Below are 18,121 nucleotides of genomic sequence, written 5' to 3'. Positions count from 1 at the left end.
GTCCCTGGGGGTTCTGCACACATCGGGGCGGGTGGGGTCCTGTCGGTGGGCAGGGCCTCACCTGAGACTCCTGCCCAGGGACCCTGGCCTTAGGTGGGAGAGGCCACCCACACCCAGGAGGTTCTGTGGGTGTGACCACAAGGCCCAGGCCACAGGTGTCACCTTCCCCACCCTCTTATACCTGGGACCCTCTGAGGTCAGGGTGCTGGGTCTTCTGTTCCCTTGACTGAACTCAGGGCAAGGCAAAAATAGTTCGAAAACAATAAAGTAGCATAAAAGCACTAAGAATGATGTAAGAAGCACCTTGAAAGGAACCCTTCATCCGGGACACACGGAGTAGTTGTGACTCAGAATCTCCATGAAGGAGAGAGAGGCGGGCGGTGTAGACCTGCCGCCCGCCCCCGCCCCCGCCCCGCGCGCCCCCTCCTGCGGCCGCCACCAGCCTGCCAGTGTGCGCGGCTGCAGATCCTGTTTCGTTCCTGATTTTATTGATGTCCGGCCTGAAGGTGCCTCGGGGTGCTGGGCGGGTGGCAGCTCTCATTCAGGGCGGGGGTTTGTCCAGGCGCCGCCACCGAGGTCCGGTTCCGCTCGTTTCCGCGGCCCCGGGGCGGCGGCGTCCGAGGGACAGGGCAGGTGCTCGTGGACGACACGGGCGTTCAGTTCTTCGCCGCCGACCAGAGCCGGGCTAGCCCGGGGCGCGCCGCAGGCTGCCCGCGGTGGCTGCGCTGTCCGCGGCGGGGAGGCCCCTCTGCCCTCCTCGCCTCTCCGCGCGCGTTCCCGGTGGGTTCTCGCAGCGACACTGCGGTCGCCAAGCCCTCGTGCCGGCCATTCCGGGTGGGGGGCGGCGGGACCTCGCTCCTCCCCCGGACCCAGGGCCGCAACGTCTTGTACCCCTGACCTAGGGGACTGTGGGCCAGTGGCGGGGTGGGGGTGCGGCCCAGCGGCAGCTCCCGGAGATTCCCAAAGTCCTCTGCCCCACGGCCAGTCTCGGAACTCTGGGCTCCTGGCGGAGGTCGTGGTCGCCATGTGCCGACGGGGGTCTAGGTGCGCGGCCCCTCCCTCTCCCCACCGCCCGTGAGGAGCGCGACCTGGGAGCCTCGCGGGGCAGGTGTTGGGGCGCGGGGGGCGTGGCCTCCAGGAGAGGCGGGGCGGGGGGGTTGCCCAGCGCGCGCCCCCCCCACCCCGTCACCATTTGAAATCACTTAGGACACGAGCTAGAGGGGGCTCGCAGGGCGCGGCGGGGGCAGGGGTCTGGGGACCCGGGGCTCAACCTGGCCACGGCAGCCACCCCGCGGGAGACCCACGCGCAGCCCCGGGGGGGCCCCGGGCACCCGAGACCAGCGCGGGCAGGACACGGGGGGTGGCCCTCCGGGTCTGGAGGGGTCCCCGGCCCGAGCCGGAGGGGAAGGCTCCGGCGGGAAGGACCCTCCAAGCCGCGGACACCGGGCTCTCCCCTGCTTCAGAGGGACCCGCTGCGGCCACTCAGACCCTGCTCTGCGCCCCGGTTCCCCCGCCCTCCGTACAACTCCGGGGGTCTCCGAGGCTGTGGCCCCCTCCACCCCTGCGCGCTCTCTCCCACGCGGGCCCCTCTCGGTCCAGGATGAAGGTGCTCGGCCGGGCCGGGCCGGGTCGGGGTCGGGGTCGGGGTCCGGTCGGGTCGGGGACGCGGTGGGGGGCGGGGACATCCGGGAGGGGCGGGGCCGGCGCCAGCCCGGGCGGTTCTTGGGCCCCCGCTGGAGTGGGGTGGTGACCAGAGGAGCCTGAGGACAGGAGCCAGGCCCACCGGCCCGCAAGCGACCCCTGATGCGTCGCTGGAGGTCGGTGCAGCTCCCCCCCAGCCCTTCCTCTGGCCCTAGCCTGTGGCGGTCGGAGAGTGGGTCCCCAAGCGCCTCCATGCGCGAATTACCCGGTTCCTGCCCTTCTAACCCAAGCTCAGCCCCAGTCCACCCCGCTCACCCCCCACCCTGCCCCTTCGCACCTCAGAATCTGCTCAGACCAAACCTCCAGCCCCTCTGTGCTGAGCCTCAAAGTACCCAGCCTCCTGCCCTCTGGCCCTCTGCTCCGGGTCCACGCTGGAGCACTTGGGGCCTAGGAACTCTGGCATCTTCCAGCATGTGTCCCGACTCCAGGCGGCCCACTGAGGCCCCAGGAGGGGTGGAGTCCTTCCCCTGGCCATGCCAGCCCCCAGCCCCTACTGACAGCCTGCATGGCCTGCCCCACCTGGCATGATAACCGTATGTCCCCGGCGCTGGGTCTGGGGCCCCCATCCCCTGGCAGGGGCGCACCCCAAGCTTCCCTTTCCGCCTTGGGGCGGCCGCTGCTGGGGAAGGGGTAGCACCTCATGGACTGACGAACCTGAGATTGACCCTGGAGACACCATTCTCAGGCTGGCCAGTCCTGGAGGCACTACCCAGGGACGGCAGGAAAGGCCCTCAGCAGGCCGGTGTGTTGAGGGAGCTTCTGGACCAGCGTCTAGGGTGGGCTCCAGGTCTGCACCCCACCCACCTCTTCCCCTACCAGGCTCTGAGGCTATGTCCAGGTTGTAGCTCTGTCTTCCCAGCTCCCCTCAACTGCTCCCCCAGGTGCCCGCCCCACCCCTCCCCCAACCCCCAGCGAGTAGGCAGAGTTCCCCAGGGATGGGCTCGTCCACCCCTGGAGGGCCACGCCTAAGCCTTCTCCCCACGCTGCAGTCCCTTGATGTGTCCAGTGAGCTGTGGTGGGTGTCCCTGGGGGAGTCTTGGATCTTGCTTCTGGGCCTGTCTCTGGGACTAGGAGGCTCCCAGGGGCCGGAGGAATTGCCCCCTCCTTCCGTCGGCATCTGGCAGACCCTCTCCCAGCGCTGTTTGGAGAGTGACCCGCTTCTGCCACCGCCGCAGCGGCCTAGCAGGAAATGGGCTCAACAGGTCCCCTAGCCCGTGGCCTAGCCTCCCGCCTCCCGCCTCCCCATTCTGCCCTGGCCCCCCGTGTTGTCCTCCCCCAGAGGCGGTGGCTGAGTTGGGTCAGGGCCTCTGTGCCACAGCACGTGAGACCTGTGCCTGGTGCTCGTTCATGCATGTGCATCTGTGGGTTTGGGTTGTTCTTGGGGAACTGGTCGGCCCCTGGCTGGACTCTGGGGAGGTCCCCAAGGCATGATCCAGACACACACACACACACACACACACACACACACACACACCCCCCCCCGCTCCTCAGTAACTGTTCCTTATCTGCAAGACCTGGCTTGACAGGAAGCCATCTCCCCAGCCTCAGGGTCCCAGCACCCCTCCTAAGCCAGTCGGGCCGGGCTCCCAGCCCACAGCCGCAGGACAGAGGGATTCTGAGACGTGGGGGAGGGGTCCACTCACCAGCTCCGGCAGGAGAAGCTCCTGCTGACCTCTGGGCCCTGTGTGGATTCTCTGCCCCCGGTGTCTGGCCACCCCTTGGACAAGCCTCCTGCCTGTGTCTGCCTGTCCTTGGCCTGGCCCCCACCCAGTGACTTCCTGTCCCCGCCCCCACAAGCTTTTCCATGACATGGCCTTTGTTGGGGTGTGGGGGGGGGTGCAAGGAGACCAGAAGGGCGAGAAAGAGGCAAGACCCAGGTCTGGACGACGGAGGGGTAGGGAGGCTGGACTGCCCACTCCCAGCAGCCCGGAGGTCTGCACCATGCACAAACCCCCCACCCCGGGGCAAATCTGCCACAGACGGGCTGTTTGGGGGGAGCTGCAGAAGCGATGAAGGCTGGGCTGGAGGTGGGTTTCTGGCCCTGAACAGTACGGCTGGCCCACGGACACTGTGTGGCCGTCTCCCCTGCAAGTGAGGCTCTTGCCAGCAGCAGGGACCAACGTGTCACTCCCTCCTACAGCCGCCCACACACTGATTTCCGCTGGGCTCCAGCACCGTGCAAACTCGCGGTGGGGGCGGGGGTGGTGGGTGGCTGCAGAGGCCGCCTCTTGAGACCCAGAGCCCTAGGTCCAGGCCAGGGGGCCACCAAGGGGCCCATCTAGCAGAACCAGGAGCTGCGGGCCCCAGCTCTACCCCCCTAAATACTGACACTGAGTCCAGACTGTAGGGAAAGCCCAGTGCAGGAGCAGGAACACAAGTTCTACGCGGGGTAAGGAGAGGTTCCGAGCAGGCTCCTCAACTCCCTCCCTCCCCGCGGTGGCCCTGCAGCCTGGGCGCTGGGGCTACTCTGCGAGCCCAGGTCTCAGGCAGGACAGCACCCGAGGGCCCCCAGCTAACCAGGCACGGCTTCGTTTTCCCAAACTTTATTTTATAAAATGTATAGAGTAAGTGACAGCGGTAACATCCTTGTTAATTAAAGTAAGTTAGGACATCTCTGCACGCAGGCCCTGAGGCAGGAAGAACCCGGGGGGGGGGGCGGCAGGGCAGGAAGGCTCAGGCGGGCAGCTGGCTCGCGGAGGCCACTTCCTCCTCATCGCTGCCATCCGGCGCCGCGTCCGTCCCAAAGTAGCGGTCACCGAAGTTACCTGGGGAAAGGAGGAGGCCCTTGTGGTGGGGACTCAGGCCCAGCAGGCCGTCGGGCACCACTGCTCAGCCCCGGGCAGCCTCACCGATGCCAGGGATGATACGGAAAAGGTCGTTGACCCGCTTGTCCACCGCCGTGGTGATGATTCTCACTCGTGGGAACGCGTAGGCCACCGAGTGGACACCCATCTCTGCCATGAGCAGCGACAGCAGGAAGATCTTGTCCTCCGGAACGTCATGGTCCTGCACCCGAAGGGGCCGGTCAGTGCCGACCCGGGGCTGCCCCCGACCCCGCGGCCCCCGCGGCCACTCACCAGGAGCACGCGCACCGCCATCATGGCCGCCGCGCCCGTGGACACGGTGCAGTCCGTCAGGATCACGTGGTCGTCGCTGATGTCCTTGGGCAGCCGCAGGTAGTGGAGCTGTGGGGCGCCGAGTCAGAGCCGGCCCAAACCTGGGGCTGCCCCCTTCCGCGCCCCTCGGTCCTTACGCGGGCCCCCCAGTCCCGCCCCGCACCTCCGGCTCCCCGGTGAGTTGGTTGGTCTGGATGAGGATGGTCCCTATGCGCACGTCCTTGCACACGGCCCGCAGCGCCGGCTCCATGGTCTCGCCCGCACGCAGGATGGACACGCCGGTGATCTGGGGGCCCGCACGTCGGGGGAGCTGAGCTGGCCGGACCGCCCACCTCCCCGGCCGCCCCACCGCGCCCCTGGGCTGCGCCCCAGCGGGTACCTGCTTCCCCGCGTAGCACTTGCCCGCGTAGTCCTGCCCCTGCGGGGTCTGCACGACGCAGTCCTGCGCAGAGGGCGTGGGGGCGCTGCTGAGCGCGGGGAGCCGCCGCCTCCCCCTCCCCGCCCCCGCCCAGGACCCCCGCCCCACGCCGCGCGCCGCACCTGGAAGGGCAGGAAGGACAGCGCGTGCTCAATGAGCAGCCGCATCAGCCGCTTGGAGTAGAAGATGAATTCGTCGCGGCTGGTCTCCTTGTCCCTGCGCAACGCGTGGGTTAAGCGGGGGCGCGGGCCGCCGCGGCCCCCTCGCCTCGCACGGGGCCCTCACCTGATGATGGTGTGCATGCCCCGCACCTGCGGCGTGCTCTTGAGGACACTCAGCGTCTGGGGCAGGGGGTGGCACTGGTGCGCCGAGGCCAGCGCGGCCCTGGGAACACAAAGCGGTTGGGGACTCAAGAAGGGGTGTCTCCTCCCAGAGCCCCGTCCTCCCGCCCCGGACACTGTGTGTGGGGGCGGGGCGCACGCGATGGGGGCGATGAGGTGTGCAGGTGGGGGCCGCCAGGGCCTCCCTGTGGCTGCTCTGGAGGGCGGGCCCCAACCCCGAGTACCCCCGCCAGGCGAAGGCTGAGCAGAGCGGCTGACCATCAGGGAAAGCGAGGGGCTGTGCCGTGAGCGCCCCCCTCCAGCCCAGAGCCCCTCCTGCGCTTGCTGGGAGAAAGCCGGAGGGGACCGGGCAGCGGGAGCGCGAAGGAACCTCAGCCCCCAGGATGGGCAACTGGTCCTCAACCCCAGAACTTGTCTCGGGAACAGCTGAGCTTCGGGGCCAAGCCTCGTCCTGACCCTTCCCCGCCAGGGGATGCACGGCCCCTTCACCGGAGACGCGGGCGGATCCGGCCCCCGTCGACCCCGCGGCAACACGCCCGGGGCAGAGGGGGCGGAGGGGGCGGAGGGGGCGGAGGGGGCGGAGGGGGCGGGGCCGGGCGGAGGGGCGGGGCCGGGCGGGAGCAGCACCCCCCGCCCCCCAGCGCACACAGCACAGCAGCACAACCAGCGCGCACTCTGTCCTCACATATCCCAGCGTAGCTTCCTCTGCTCGCCAGGTGAAGAGTGTGTTCAGGGAGGGAACAGGGCAGGAAACCCAAGGGTTTACAAAGAGGAGGAGAAGAACAAAGAGAAAAAGACCGTTTAGCAAGGGAGCGAGTCCCCGGGGCCACGGGCTGGCCTGGGAGCGAGAAGACGCAGGTGGCAGGGTGACAGGGAAACCCGGGAGGCCTTGCCCACACCGCGCTGCCGGGCCCCACTGCCCGCCCACCAGTCCCACTTCCTGGGCTGGCCAGACCGTGGAAAAGAGCCCGCCGCGTTTAGGCGTTTTTTTCAAGTTTGCCACCCTGGAAACTTGATGCTCACGACAAAGGCTGCCCAGGGGGCCTGGCAGGGCGAGCCCTGCAGGTGCCCCAGTCTGGATGAAAGCCCAGCGGTGACTCATGCGAGGGCAGCACGCTCCAGGGGCCGTTCCTAATGCACCCGCCCCAGGGCTCCCGAGCATGAACGGGGCTCTCCTGGTGCTCCCCGATTCCACAGAAAGCCCAGGCTAAAGGCAGGTCACTAGTGCTGGGCACTCCGTGGGGTGCGCGCTCCATCCGCTCTCTCCGGGGCATTCAGAGCCCCCCTGGCTCTCAGGGCCAGCGTGATAAGGGGGTCGGGGGCTGGGGCCTCACCGTCTGGGGCCATCCAAACTGGAGCCTCAGGTCAGGCAGAGGACCCTCCGGCTGCTGAGGGACATGCCTGTGAGCACTAACCTGGGGGGCTCAGCAGTGCCGGCTCGGGACAGTGGTGCCCTCTGGCGGCAGACCCCATGCAACCGGCCCCCCATGTGGGGGACAGGCCTCCAGAGAGGTCTGACCAGCATGGGGTCAGGGCACTGTGTGATCCCGGGCAAGTGCCTTAACCTCTCTGTGCCTTTGTTTCCTCAGCTACCAGCAAAGACAGACAAAAGCAGGGTGGGGGCCACCAAGCCAACCTTTCCCTGCCTAGGGCAGGGCTGCCCCCAGGGATGGGCATGACACCAGAGGACCCTCCCACCTGCCCAGGTGACACCCCAAATTCCGAGCTGCCTGTGGACGCTGGAAGTGCCTCCGGCTGTGCGGACGGGTTTGGGAAGTCTTACCTGACACTGAGCTCACGCTGCGGCAGCAACACGGGGAGACACAAGGGAATGGGGGTGGCGTGTCAGTGGCGGCAGCGCGGCTCACCTCAGTCACCGGACAGCACAGCCCGTTACCACTGTGCGCCTCGACCCGCCAGGCCCACCCACCCGGGAAAGGACCTGCCTCCGTCCCCAGGGACCGTCCCGGGTAGCCGCCCGCCACCGGAGGGTGCCCGCTCCTGAGGCCCGTAGCCTGGGCACCCTCTGGACTGGGCATGACGAGCCTGGGCTCCTGGGGCCCGCTCCTCAGGCCTCCAGCACCCCCTTATGAAGCCTGCCCAGAGGGGCAGGACCCTTGGCAAGCCCAGGGCATGTAACTTCAGCTTGGGGCAACCTTCCTGGAGTGCCCCGGATGTGGAACTCAGCACTAAAACCCCAAAGTCCCCTGAAGCTTTGGGGGGGACGGGAGCGCACCCTTCCGCTCAAGGCCCAGCTCAGGCCAGGAGGCCCAGAAGGCACCCCACGCGGTCTCTGGCCCACGCAGAGGGCTGGGGCTGAGCGAGCAGGCCTGGGGCACCGGAAGCCGGAACAGGGCAGGGTACAACGGACACACAGGGGCTGGAGGGCAGACGGCTGTGAGAGCGGTAGCAGGGGAGTAGGGGAGCAGGGAGAGGGGCTTGGGGGGCTGCGGGGGCCTGAGGGCCTGGCCCGGCTGGCTCACCTCCTCCAGCTGGCTGTGCATGTGCTGCACGATCAAGTCGATGGCCACCGTGTTCCCGCTCCCTGGGACAGGATGGGCAAGGAGGGTCATGCCGGGGACCAAGGCCCCTCCTGCCCACACTCCCAATGGCAGGCGGGTGTGCAGGCTCACCCCAGGGCACCACGATGTCGGCCACACGCATCGTGGGCTGGATGTACTGGTCAAAGGCAGGTTTGACAAACTTGTTGTACTGCTTGATGACACCCTCGATGTCCCGGCCACGCTCACTGATATCCCGGCGCAGCCGCCGTACCAGACGGATGTCGGAGTCTGTGTCCACAAAGATCTTCATGTCCAGGAGCTGGACGGGGACAGCGAGGTGCTGAGCAGAGCGTGGCACCGACCTGGGACCAAGCCAGGCCCATGGGGCAGCTTGCAACTTGCAGGTCTGGCTGGCCGTGTGCACGGGCGTGGGGAACTCGGTGGGGGCGGGCTCCTGTCCACCGGGCTTCAGTCGAGGGCACTGGACGGACCCTGGCTGCACAGCAGGATGGAGCCAGCAGCATTTCTGTGGGGCACCAGCTGTCCACATGCCCTTGCACGTGCCAGGGCACAGGGACTCGTCCCCTCCCCACCTCCCCCACCACAGCGCTTGGGCCTGGAGAGTTGCTTGATAGTCAACAAGGTTCCCTGAGCCTGAGCCCAAACTTACTGGCCTCAGAACTACAAGGAACAAGGACCAAAGCACAGGCCTCCTTCCTGGTTCTCAGTGGGGGTGGCGGAGGCAGCCACCTAGAGCAGGGCCCGGCAAGAAGGATGCTGCTGTGCATACCTCTCAGGGGTGCGAAGGCACAGACACAGGAGGCCGCCTCCATCCCAGGCAAGAGCACACACATGCACGCCAATGTGGACCAGCACCCACTATGCCAAGGTCACTCTGACCTCAGCAACTGCATGGGCCCCCGACAGCCGCAGAGGAACCTCACACAAGAGGGTGAGTAAGCATGAGAAGAGGTCGAGGCACTGGCCCAGGGCTTTGCACCCACAGCTAAGAGTGAGCCCCTCCTCAGGCCGCCTCCCCCACCAAGGACATTTCATTCTGTCTGTGGGAGTGGTGGGTCTGCTCCACCCAACGTCCTTGACCCACTCTCCAACGACCAGCTGTTCCCCACCCAACACACAGTGACTGCACCACCGGGATGGGACAGAGCAAGCGGCTTGGCCTGCTCGAAGGAGGCAAATTTAGGGTGAGAACCACAGAGAAGCAGGGAGCTGAGCAGGGACGGACATTCCCAGCAAGACCATGAGCCTTGAGCCCCGTCCTCACCTCCAGCAACGCCTTGTCAGCAAAGGCCATGATGCCCTCGAAGATGATAACGTTTGCACCGTACAGCGTTTTCTGCAAAGGGATCGAGCAGCCGGTCGTCCGCTGTGCCTGCCGTGCTCCCAGGCGGGCACGCACAGCCCGAGCCCATGAGGCCTACCCAGTCCTTCTTCCGGCTGTGGGTGGTGAAGTCGTAGACAGGCACCTTGACACTCTTGCCCTGTTTCAGCTTCTTGAGGGTGGACACAATGAGGTCAAAGTCAAAGGCGTCTGGATGGTCGAAGTTGAAGTTGTTGTGGGCGGCCTGTTCCTGCTGCTGTGTGGTCAGCACCTGCGGCAGGAGGGATTGGGGGGGCTCCGTGCGCCTCTCCACACCGCGCCAAAGACCGGGGCGGGGCCTCCACTCACAGGCACGCTCCTCACCTTGTAGAAGGAGTCCATGGACAGCAAGACCACCCAGGGCACATCTAGGGCCTCAATGATCATCCTGGCCACGGTGGTCTTCCCGGAGGCGCTGCCACCTCCCAGGCCTGCGGAAAGGGGCAGAGCGACCCTGAGCAAGAGCAGCAGGGCCAGCCCCCCAGCCTGGCTCCAGGGGTGCCCCCCCACGCCTATACTCTGCCTGCAGCATCCCCAACCGCCCCCACCTCCCCCGATCTCCACGACGGCGCCCAGCGGACCGAGGCAGCTCAGGTCAGCAGCACCACGCCCGGGCACTCGGTGCAGGCCCCGCCTTGCTCACCAATGGCAAAGGCCTCCTTGGACTGTGTGCCGTGCTCGTTGTACCAGGGCGGCCGGCCGGCTGTGTAGATGGTGCGCTTGCTGGTGCGCAGCAGGGGCGGCTCCGACTTGCACTGGCTGGTGGTACGCTTCCGGGGTGAGCGCCTGCTGCCCACGGGCGGGAGGAGCCTGTCCAAGGAGTCCGCGCTACTGCTGCAGAGGAGAGGACACGCCTGCCTCTGCCCCAGGGCCAGCCACGCTGCCACCCCCCGGGGCCATCCCCGACGCAGGCACCCGGGCACCGCCAAGCGGGGCGGACTCCACTGGGGGGGTGGTGCGAAGGAAAGCCGCCTGCAGCCTATCCGCGGGGCTCCCGGCCTGGGGTGGTCATGTCCACACACGTTCAGAGGGACAGCAAATGGCATTAGGGGAAACGAGTGCCGCCCGGGGCCCGGCCCCTCAGAGGATGAGGGGCACAGCAGGGCCAGTCGGGACCCCGGTGAGGACCGTGTTCCCTCCCACAACACTCTCTGGAAGACCCAACCCCTGCCACCCTGCGGGGCGCACGGGGAGAGGCTCCCAGACAGACAGACTGCGGACAGGAGAGCCGAGCGGGCTGGTGGAGGCCGTGGGTGCAGGGGAGAGACCCTGGGCTGGGAGACCCGCAGAGCGGCCCCTGCTTCCTGCGGTCCCGCACACTGCAGACCAAGAAGGCACAAGTCCCCAGGAGCCACGACCAGAAAACCCCACCTGGCGGAGGCACCGGCAGCATCTAGGCCCTGCTCCTGCCTGCGCTGTGCCCCTCGTGCCCAGTGACAGGCTGACTTCCCCGCCAGTTCACAAGGGGCACCGTGTGACTGCTGGCCCAACGCCTCAGTCCCAGCAGGGACAGCTCTGGGGAGGCTCAGTCTGGCTGAGCAGCCCAGGGGGGCGCGAGCATCTGCGAGATGCCGGCTTCAGTCTGTGCGGAGGGGCCTGGTCACGAAAGCCTGCTGTGGGGACGGCTGCGCGGCCCGAACAAGCTGGAGAGAAGGCACAAGGGGGCTGGGCTGGCCAAAGCGTCTCCTCGCCGACCCGCTCCGCAGGCCTCAGAGCTCGCGGGCTCCCCCGCACACACCTTCGTGTGAGTGCGCCAGCAGGATGGGACACACGGAAAAAGACACCAACACGACTGTCCTGGGGACGAGGATTTGGGATCCCGTCGCCTTGAACGTCTTATACGCACAGACCAAGACTGCGACACCCAGCAGTGCGAGGCCACAGGGTGCCAGGAACCCCGCCCGCAAGGGCGATGCCAGCTAGTCGAGGGCCACGGGAGTGCCTTCCGGCGTCTGGACCGGCCCGGGCACCTCCACCTCAGGAGCGCTGATGTTCCCGCTGCACAACCCTCCCAGAGCGCCGGAGGTTTCCAAGGGCGAGGAGGACCGTGTGCCTATGTGTCTGGCGGTAGGAGGCAGTGGAAGGAATCTGCTAAAGCCGAAGGTGGGGCAGGTCACACCAGTAGCACTTGAGAGACTGGAGGACAACCGCAGCCGAGTCCTAGCGGTGAGACACCAGGCATCACGGGACAGAGCCACGTGGTACCATCCCAGGGGACTGACGACACACGGCTGTCGTGGCTCCGTGTTGTCGGGACAGCAACAGAGGTAATTAGCCAGTCTGTGTGCTCGGGGTCACCTGTGCAGCTCTGGAGTCAGGCACTGCCACCCAACAGTGTGGGGGGGGGGGACTCTGCCCAGCATGGAGCTGCCCCAGGGGTGCCCCCACATTCCTGCTCAGCTAAGCCGGAGATGAACACGGCAGGGGTGGGGGCAGGAGGGAACGCGCAGGGGCGTCTCCAGGCGCTGGAAACACTCCTCTAACGACACAGGGCCTGCAGGCCTCGGGGCTCCCCAAGGCACTGTCCTCCCAGCGGCGGCAGGAGAGCTCCACGGTGGCCCTGGAGGTGATGGGGGGCAGAAAACGAAGTCCAGCGCCCCCCCCCCTCCGCCCTCCTCCCCTGTGCCTTCTGGGAGAAAACTCTAATGTGGAAAACCTGGCTTGCAAAGGAGGAGGGGCTCAGCAGCTCACAAGTCCCTCTCAGCCAGGCCGGCTGGCCGTGCACCATGGGCCCTGCTCCCATCCCCCTGCTTCTCACCCCAGGGCAGTGGCCCGGCCTCTCCAACAGGAAACTCTGAATCCTTATTTGCGAGTGTTCCTTGTCCTGCTGAGGTAATGACAGCCACGACCACTGACGACTTCTGAGGCTCCTGCTGCCAACAGCCCAGGGCAGACACTGTCCCCGGGAAGAGTGCCCATGCGCCAGGAAGAGTGGAAAGTAGGCCAGAGAGAGCTTTGCCAGAAACCCGCCCCATCTGGGGCGTGTGATGGGTCTGAACGGTATCAGGCTGGGTATGCAGCCAAGCCCAGCTCCCTTGCCTTTTCCAAAGCCCCGTCTCTCTCTGGGAATGAGGGAGGAAGCCTCGCTGTGACCTCAGAGCAAGCCTCACTCCCATTTTCTCAGCGACACGACCTTGGAAGGGGAATGTCGCACCCAAGACCTCCTTTCCCAATCCACAGATGGACGACGTGCGTCTGGTTACAGTGACAAAAGGTAATTTCAAACCAAAGGATTGCGAGCCACAACGGACAGAGACTCACCTGTAACAGACAGCCCCAAGCAAAACGAGCCCCTGCTAGGGGCCAGCCCAGCCTGGGCCCTCCAGAGCACCCATCCCGCCTGCTCGTCTCCTGATGTCGATTAGACACATGACGCACGGGGCTGCGAGCGGCCAAGACACAGCAGAGGCAGCTTGCCTCGCCACAGCCACGGGAGACCACACACCTGCCACTCACCTGCCTTCTGCTCCAAGGGCCCAGCACCCCGAGATCCTGATGCCTGGGTAAGCTGGGGGGCTGCTCATGTCTGGGTCACGGGACAGCAGACAGCAGGGTGATCCCAGGTGTGTACAGGAACACCTCCACTGTGTCCCTCAGACCCACAGTAGCCCCACAGAACAGCTCAGGGGCCACCTGAACTGCCCCCCCATGGGTGGACAGGCGGCACAGCAGATAAGGAGCTAGGGGACGGGCTGGAAGAGCCCCGTGCGGAAGGAAAAGGACCCACCGCCGCCTCAGACGCTGAGGCCACAGGCATTAAGAGGCTCACCCGGCTGGGGGCTGTGAGCTCTCCTGGTATTAATAGCACTGACCCTGCTGGAAAGAACACGGCTGTGGGGCCCTGGCGGAGCTCAGGCCAGCCCTGGGTGTGAACTGCCCCTCCTGTGCGCCTGCGGGTATCCTGCTGGCCCAGGCTTGCTGGGGACCACGGTGCACCTCCCCCACAACACCGGGGAAATAATCTCCAGACCCCAGGCCGGCTTGGGACTGTAGAACCAACCCCCTCCTACCACCCTCAGCGCAACGGGGAAACCCTTTTCCAGCCAAGCCTTGCTGACCGTCAAGGCTGAGCCCTGCGTCACACCCGTCACACCCTCGGCCCCAAGGTGCCTTCTAGAGGCATAAACAAACCTGAAACTCTAGCAGCCCGCCCCTCCCCTCCCCTCCAGGGGTAGGCTCCAGCCCGTCCCTAAGGCCACGTGGAGCTCAGCGCTCAGCCCCAAGACACAGCCAGTCTCCAGCCTGGCAGCAGGAGGTAGAATGGGTTCAGCCAAAGAGTCTTTACTGCCGTGTGTAAAGGGATCTGCATCCCTAAGCCCCTGGCCTCTTTTCCAGCTTTCCTGCTAACACACGGAGGCTCAGGGAAGAGAAAATTCCATGTGGGGTTCACACACCCGAAGAGGGGCCACTCCTGGGAGCTCCCTCAGGAGCAGCCTCTCCCGGCCGCCCAGGTAAGAAGGGTGAGTCTGCCTCCCCGTCCAGAGACACCTGGAGCAGGACAGAACTGGCCATCTTTGCCCGCAAGACACACGGGCAGGGGCCGGCCCCCACTGCGGAGGCGGGAGCGGTCCTGGGCAGGGCTGCAGAGTTGGCCACTGGTGCCCGACGCCCTGCCCGGCTTTAGGGAAGTTTGCTGGATGAGTAAAAATGAGGCCAGAGGGAGGAGGGAGGTGCTGATCCACTGGGCCCCAGCCCCAGGGACCCCAGACTAGCTCAGGGACACAGAGGTATCAGGGCTTTCTCAGGACAGATAAAAAACTGGGGGGGCTGGGGCGCCTGGGGGGCTCAGCGGGTTAAAGCCTCTGCCTTCAGCTCAGCTCATGATCTCAGGGCCCTGGGATCGAGCCCCGCATTGGGCTCTCTGCTTGGCGGGGGGCCTGCTTCCTCCTCTCTCTCTGCCTGCCTCTGCCTGCTTGTGATCTCTGTCTGTCAAATAAAATCTTAAAAAAAAAAACAAAAAACTGGGTTGGGGGGGGGCTGGGAGGCTACAGCCCTACAGGGGCTGAAACAGGCTCCAGAGACTTGCATGACCCCTCCCCCACCACTCTGGAAACCTGCCTGCAGAAACGGCTTGGTCCTGCGTTCTGGATGGGTCCAGTCGGCCTCCCTCCACTCCCACAGCTTCAGACCCATCTCCACCTGGACGCACCAGGAGCCTGCCTGAGGGGCTCACCGTCCTCACCAAAACGCTCACTTATCTACCAGCATGTCCAGTGCTAAGGTGTCCGAGGTCCCTGACCCTCTAGAGGAGCAAACAGACAAAACACGACGGCAAGGCGGACGGACCACACAGATGCAGGCGCCATCGTGTGCACGGAGAAGCTGGAACGATGGTCGGGGGCACGGGCACATACACCTGGATGCCTACCAGACCAGCTCTGGGGCCCACGGGGGGCGTGTGGGACCTGTGGGGCAGCGCTCAGGATACCAGCATTGAGGAATAACCGTGACGCCCAGAGGCAGTGCCAGGACAGACCCCCTCGGGGCCTCTGGAGAAGCGCACCAGAGTCTACACGTGCCGCTGCTGGGCCCTGGCTCCCTTCCTCCGACCTCTGGCTCCCCGGGCACCATGAGGGGCACGTGTGCCCACTACCTGGCTCCGCACACGGGGCGGGGACCCGACGGCAGCGGCCACCGGCCCGTGTCTTCGGGGAGTGCTTCTCTCAAGAGCGCCTCCGGCCTTGCCCTCTCCGATCTCGGGCTAACTCAGACTCTCCGAGCCGCTCAGGTCTGCGAGACTCAGCCACCCGGGGCCACGATCTAGCCGCTCTTCGCTGGGAAGGTGTGCGCCTCCTCTGGGCGGCTCCTCGAGGAGAACGGCCAGCGCAGCGGCCCCTCGCCTCGGTCCTCTCCCTGCGGACACAGCGGCCCCCCGGCCCCCAGACCATCCTGGAGGAGTCCAGGCGCACAGCACTTCTGCCTCGGAGAGACCCTCCAGTCCCAGGCGGTGGGAGGCCTGCGGTGGAGCCACAGCTTCCCCAGACCCCCCCCCAGCCCCCCCCCCCCGCCTGTTGCCGAGCCTTCCTCCCGGGCCAGTTGCCACCCAGAAGCGAGGAGCCAGCTCTCAAGGCTGGGGGGCCGCCCCTGCTGCTGGGCCAGGCCGCGCCGGCCCGGAGCAGGAGCCCGCTTCCTCCGGGCCTCTTGCCCCTCCCCGGCTGGGGCGACGGGGTGCCGGACGGCTCCTGCCCCGCTCCGCCCTCCCACTCCCGGCTCGTGCAGAGCCTCCACCGAGCCTCGAGGCGCGGCCCCACGGGGCGGGGGGGGAGGGCAGGCCGAAGGCACCCCGGATTCGCCAGCCCTGGGCTCTGGCGTGGGGCAGAGCGGAGGCAGGGCCTGTCCCCCTCGGAGCGTCAGGTCACGCTCCCGCCCCTCGGGACCGACACCGAAGGCGACCTCCGGAGAAGCCGCGCTCTCCGCAGGCCCGGCCGCGGGCGCGGGCCCCCGGGCGCGGCGGTGCACGCTCGGTGTCACCGCCCGGCCGGGCCCCGGGGGGGCCTCCCACCGCGGGCGCCCGCCGCCCTCGCGCGCCCAGACCCCGCCGGCCGCGGCCGCCCCTGCCCGCAGGCCAGCGCCCCACGGCCCCACGGCGGCTCCCGGCGCCTCCCCCGCCCGCGGCGGACGCGAGGGGGCGTGCGCGGCCCCCAGCCCGAGCTCGGCGCGCCGCGCCTACCGGTCCTCGCACGCGGTCTCGCTCCTCTCCGCCGGCCGGTCGGGCCCGTCTCCGGCCGCAGCGGGCGCCGGAGGCAAGCGGGGCGCGTCGGCAGAGACCGGGGGCGCCGCCATGGAGCGCGGAGGCCTCGCCGCAGGCTGCCGGCCGCGGGGCTGGGCTCTGGGGCCGGCCGCGCTGGCCTTCGGGAGTCGTAGTTCAGGGCTTTGCGCCACGCGCTGACTGGCGCGCCCCGCAAACTACAAGTCCCACAAGGCCGTACGGCTGTGCATGTCGGGACTCGTAGTCCGGGCGGGCGTCCTCCGCGGGGAAGGATTCCCACCCCGAGCCGGACCACAAACTCAGCCGCACAAAGCCTCTGGAAAAAAATCAATAAACATTTATTTGATACAGTCATATTTAATACATACAGTTGATGGCCCACCCCCGCACCACTTGGGGCCGGGGAGGCGGGGACGAGGACCGGGGACAGATGGTCACAAGGCGGGCAGGGCCCGAGCTCACCGTCAAAACATCTTGCAAATAAACACTTTGTAGATAGAATATATATGTATATATATGGTTACAAGTGATAGCTGGAACCTCTCTTTCAAAATGCACTTATGTACGGAGAACTGGCATTAAAAAACCCAAACCAAGAAACCCAAAACACAGGGATGTGTGGCTGCCGGGCCAGAAGCACTGGCCAGGCCCCCTGAACCCCAGGCCTCCAGGGCAAGACACCTGGGGCCCACCGACCTGGACACGCCGGGACAGCCCTGCCCTCCTTGGGCCAGGGTGCCCCCGTTCTCTCCCTTCTGATCGAGAGGGACAGGAGGGGGGCCACGGCTGGGCCACTGGTCACACCAGGAATACACCCTCATCCGCCTTTGCACAAGCAAACAAACGTGCACCCTGCTTCTGTGTTAAGTGTCAGCCCCTTGAGTCGGCCCCTTCCTGTTCTCAGGGCAGGGTGGGGAGGGGGTGGGCTGGGCCAGAGGTAGATCTTCAGAAAGGGACCTGGCATTGTGCCCTGGGCTTCAGTCTTGGGCAGGCTCCATGCCCACCATGCCCGGGGGGGGGGGTGTCTGCCACTCCAGTCCCTCTCACTGAAGGTGTCAATCAAGGCCAGGTGGTTACCTGGCCGAATTCCCACCAAAGTGGGAGATGGGCAGATCCTGCTGAGCCCCCCGGGGCTCTGCCGACCAGCTCACCACTGCCACTCACCAGAGCATGGGAAGCAGGAAAAGGAAGAAGGGAGAGGGATCCGACCCAACAGCCACATTTGGCAGCAGCTCCCCACACCCACTTTACAGACAAAGAAGGGGGTTAAAGTGCTAAACATCAAGTTACCCAGGACCCCACCTCCTCCCACGCGTCACAGCTGGGTTCCCAAACCAGGGACCATCTGTGGACCCAGGGGGTGACCTGGAAACTCACCCCCTAGCAAAAAAACAGCCCCCCACTCCCCAAGGGCCAAGTACCTGAGAGGCTGGGGTGAGCGGCTGTCCCCAGCATAGATGTTGAGGTCCAACCTCCTCCAGCCATTGGTGACAAGGACAAAATGCACCTAGGGCTCCTGGCAGCACCTGCATCCCCTCCCTGCCCCAGGCTGCCCCTGCAGTGGCTGCCTGACCCCACCTCTGCCCCCACCAGCTGTATACCATAGTGACACCCAGGAACACGGGAAAGAAAACCCTTCTGCCCACGCAGTTCAAAGCCCTGCCCAAGCTGCCCGCCCCTGACCTTTGACACTGATCACACCTGCCAGCCCAGGCCTCGCCCTTTAATCAAATCAAGGTGTGTGTGATTGGGGGTTAGTCCATGTCTCTACACCACGCCCCCCAGCACATCAGGCCAGGGTTGCCCAAGTCAGAGCCTTTGGGCCACAGGAAGAAGCCGGACACAGGCAGCACAATGGGCCTCAAAGGCCCCCCGGAACCTGTCTCCCTACTGCAGAGCTAGGAGAGCTGAGCCCGACTGGGAGCTCCTCCTCTCCTGGGACTAGATGAAG

General features: G+C 66.3%; 1 protein-coding gene across 15 annotated transcripts; it reads right to left on the bottom strand.

Moving 5' to 3' along the window:
- Positions 1-4,229: 4,229 nt before the first annotated feature.
- UCKL1 (uridine-cytidine kinase 1 like 1) lies at positions 4,230-16,273 on the bottom strand (the record flags this gene model as incomplete). Of its 15 annotated transcripts, none has more annotated exons than XM_080813339.1 (15): positions 4,230-4,466; positions 4,551-4,707; positions 4,779-4,886; positions 4,981-5,103; positions 5,197-5,259; positions 5,358-5,451; positions 5,521-5,619; positions 6,262-6,281; positions 8,060-8,121; positions 8,210-8,399; positions 9,366-9,437; positions 9,523-9,693; positions 9,786-9,892; positions 10,105-10,295; positions 16,132-16,273. In XM_080813339.1, the coding sequence occupies 15 exons, from the start codon at positions 16,242-16,244 to the stop codon at positions 4,375-4,377; spliced, it is 1,662 nt and encodes a 553-aa protein (XP_080669465.1). In that variant the 3' UTR covers positions 4,230-4,374. The 15 variants fall into 15 exon arrangements, with proteins under 15 accessions (XP_080669465.1, XP_080669466.1, XP_080669468.1 ...); XM_080813340.1 differs by lacking the exon at positions 6,262-6,281 and adding an exon at positions 7,360-7,376 and having other exon boundaries at positions 16,132-16,263; XM_080813342.1 differs by lacking the exon at positions 6,262-6,281 and adding an exon at positions 7,360-7,376 and having other exon boundaries at positions 10,105-10,292; positions 16,132-16,244.
- Positions 16,274-18,121: the final 1,848 nt, after the last annotated feature.

This window comes from Martes martes (genome assembly GCF_963455335.1).
Source record: "Martes martes genome assembly, chromosome: 9".
In the NCBI taxonomy this organism is placed as follows: domain Eukaryota; kingdom Metazoa; phylum Chordata; class Mammalia; order Carnivora; family Mustelidae; genus Martes; species Martes martes.
The sequence above is the reverse complement of the archived record's forward strand: the minus strand, read 5'-3'. Positions and strand labels throughout refer to the sequence as shown.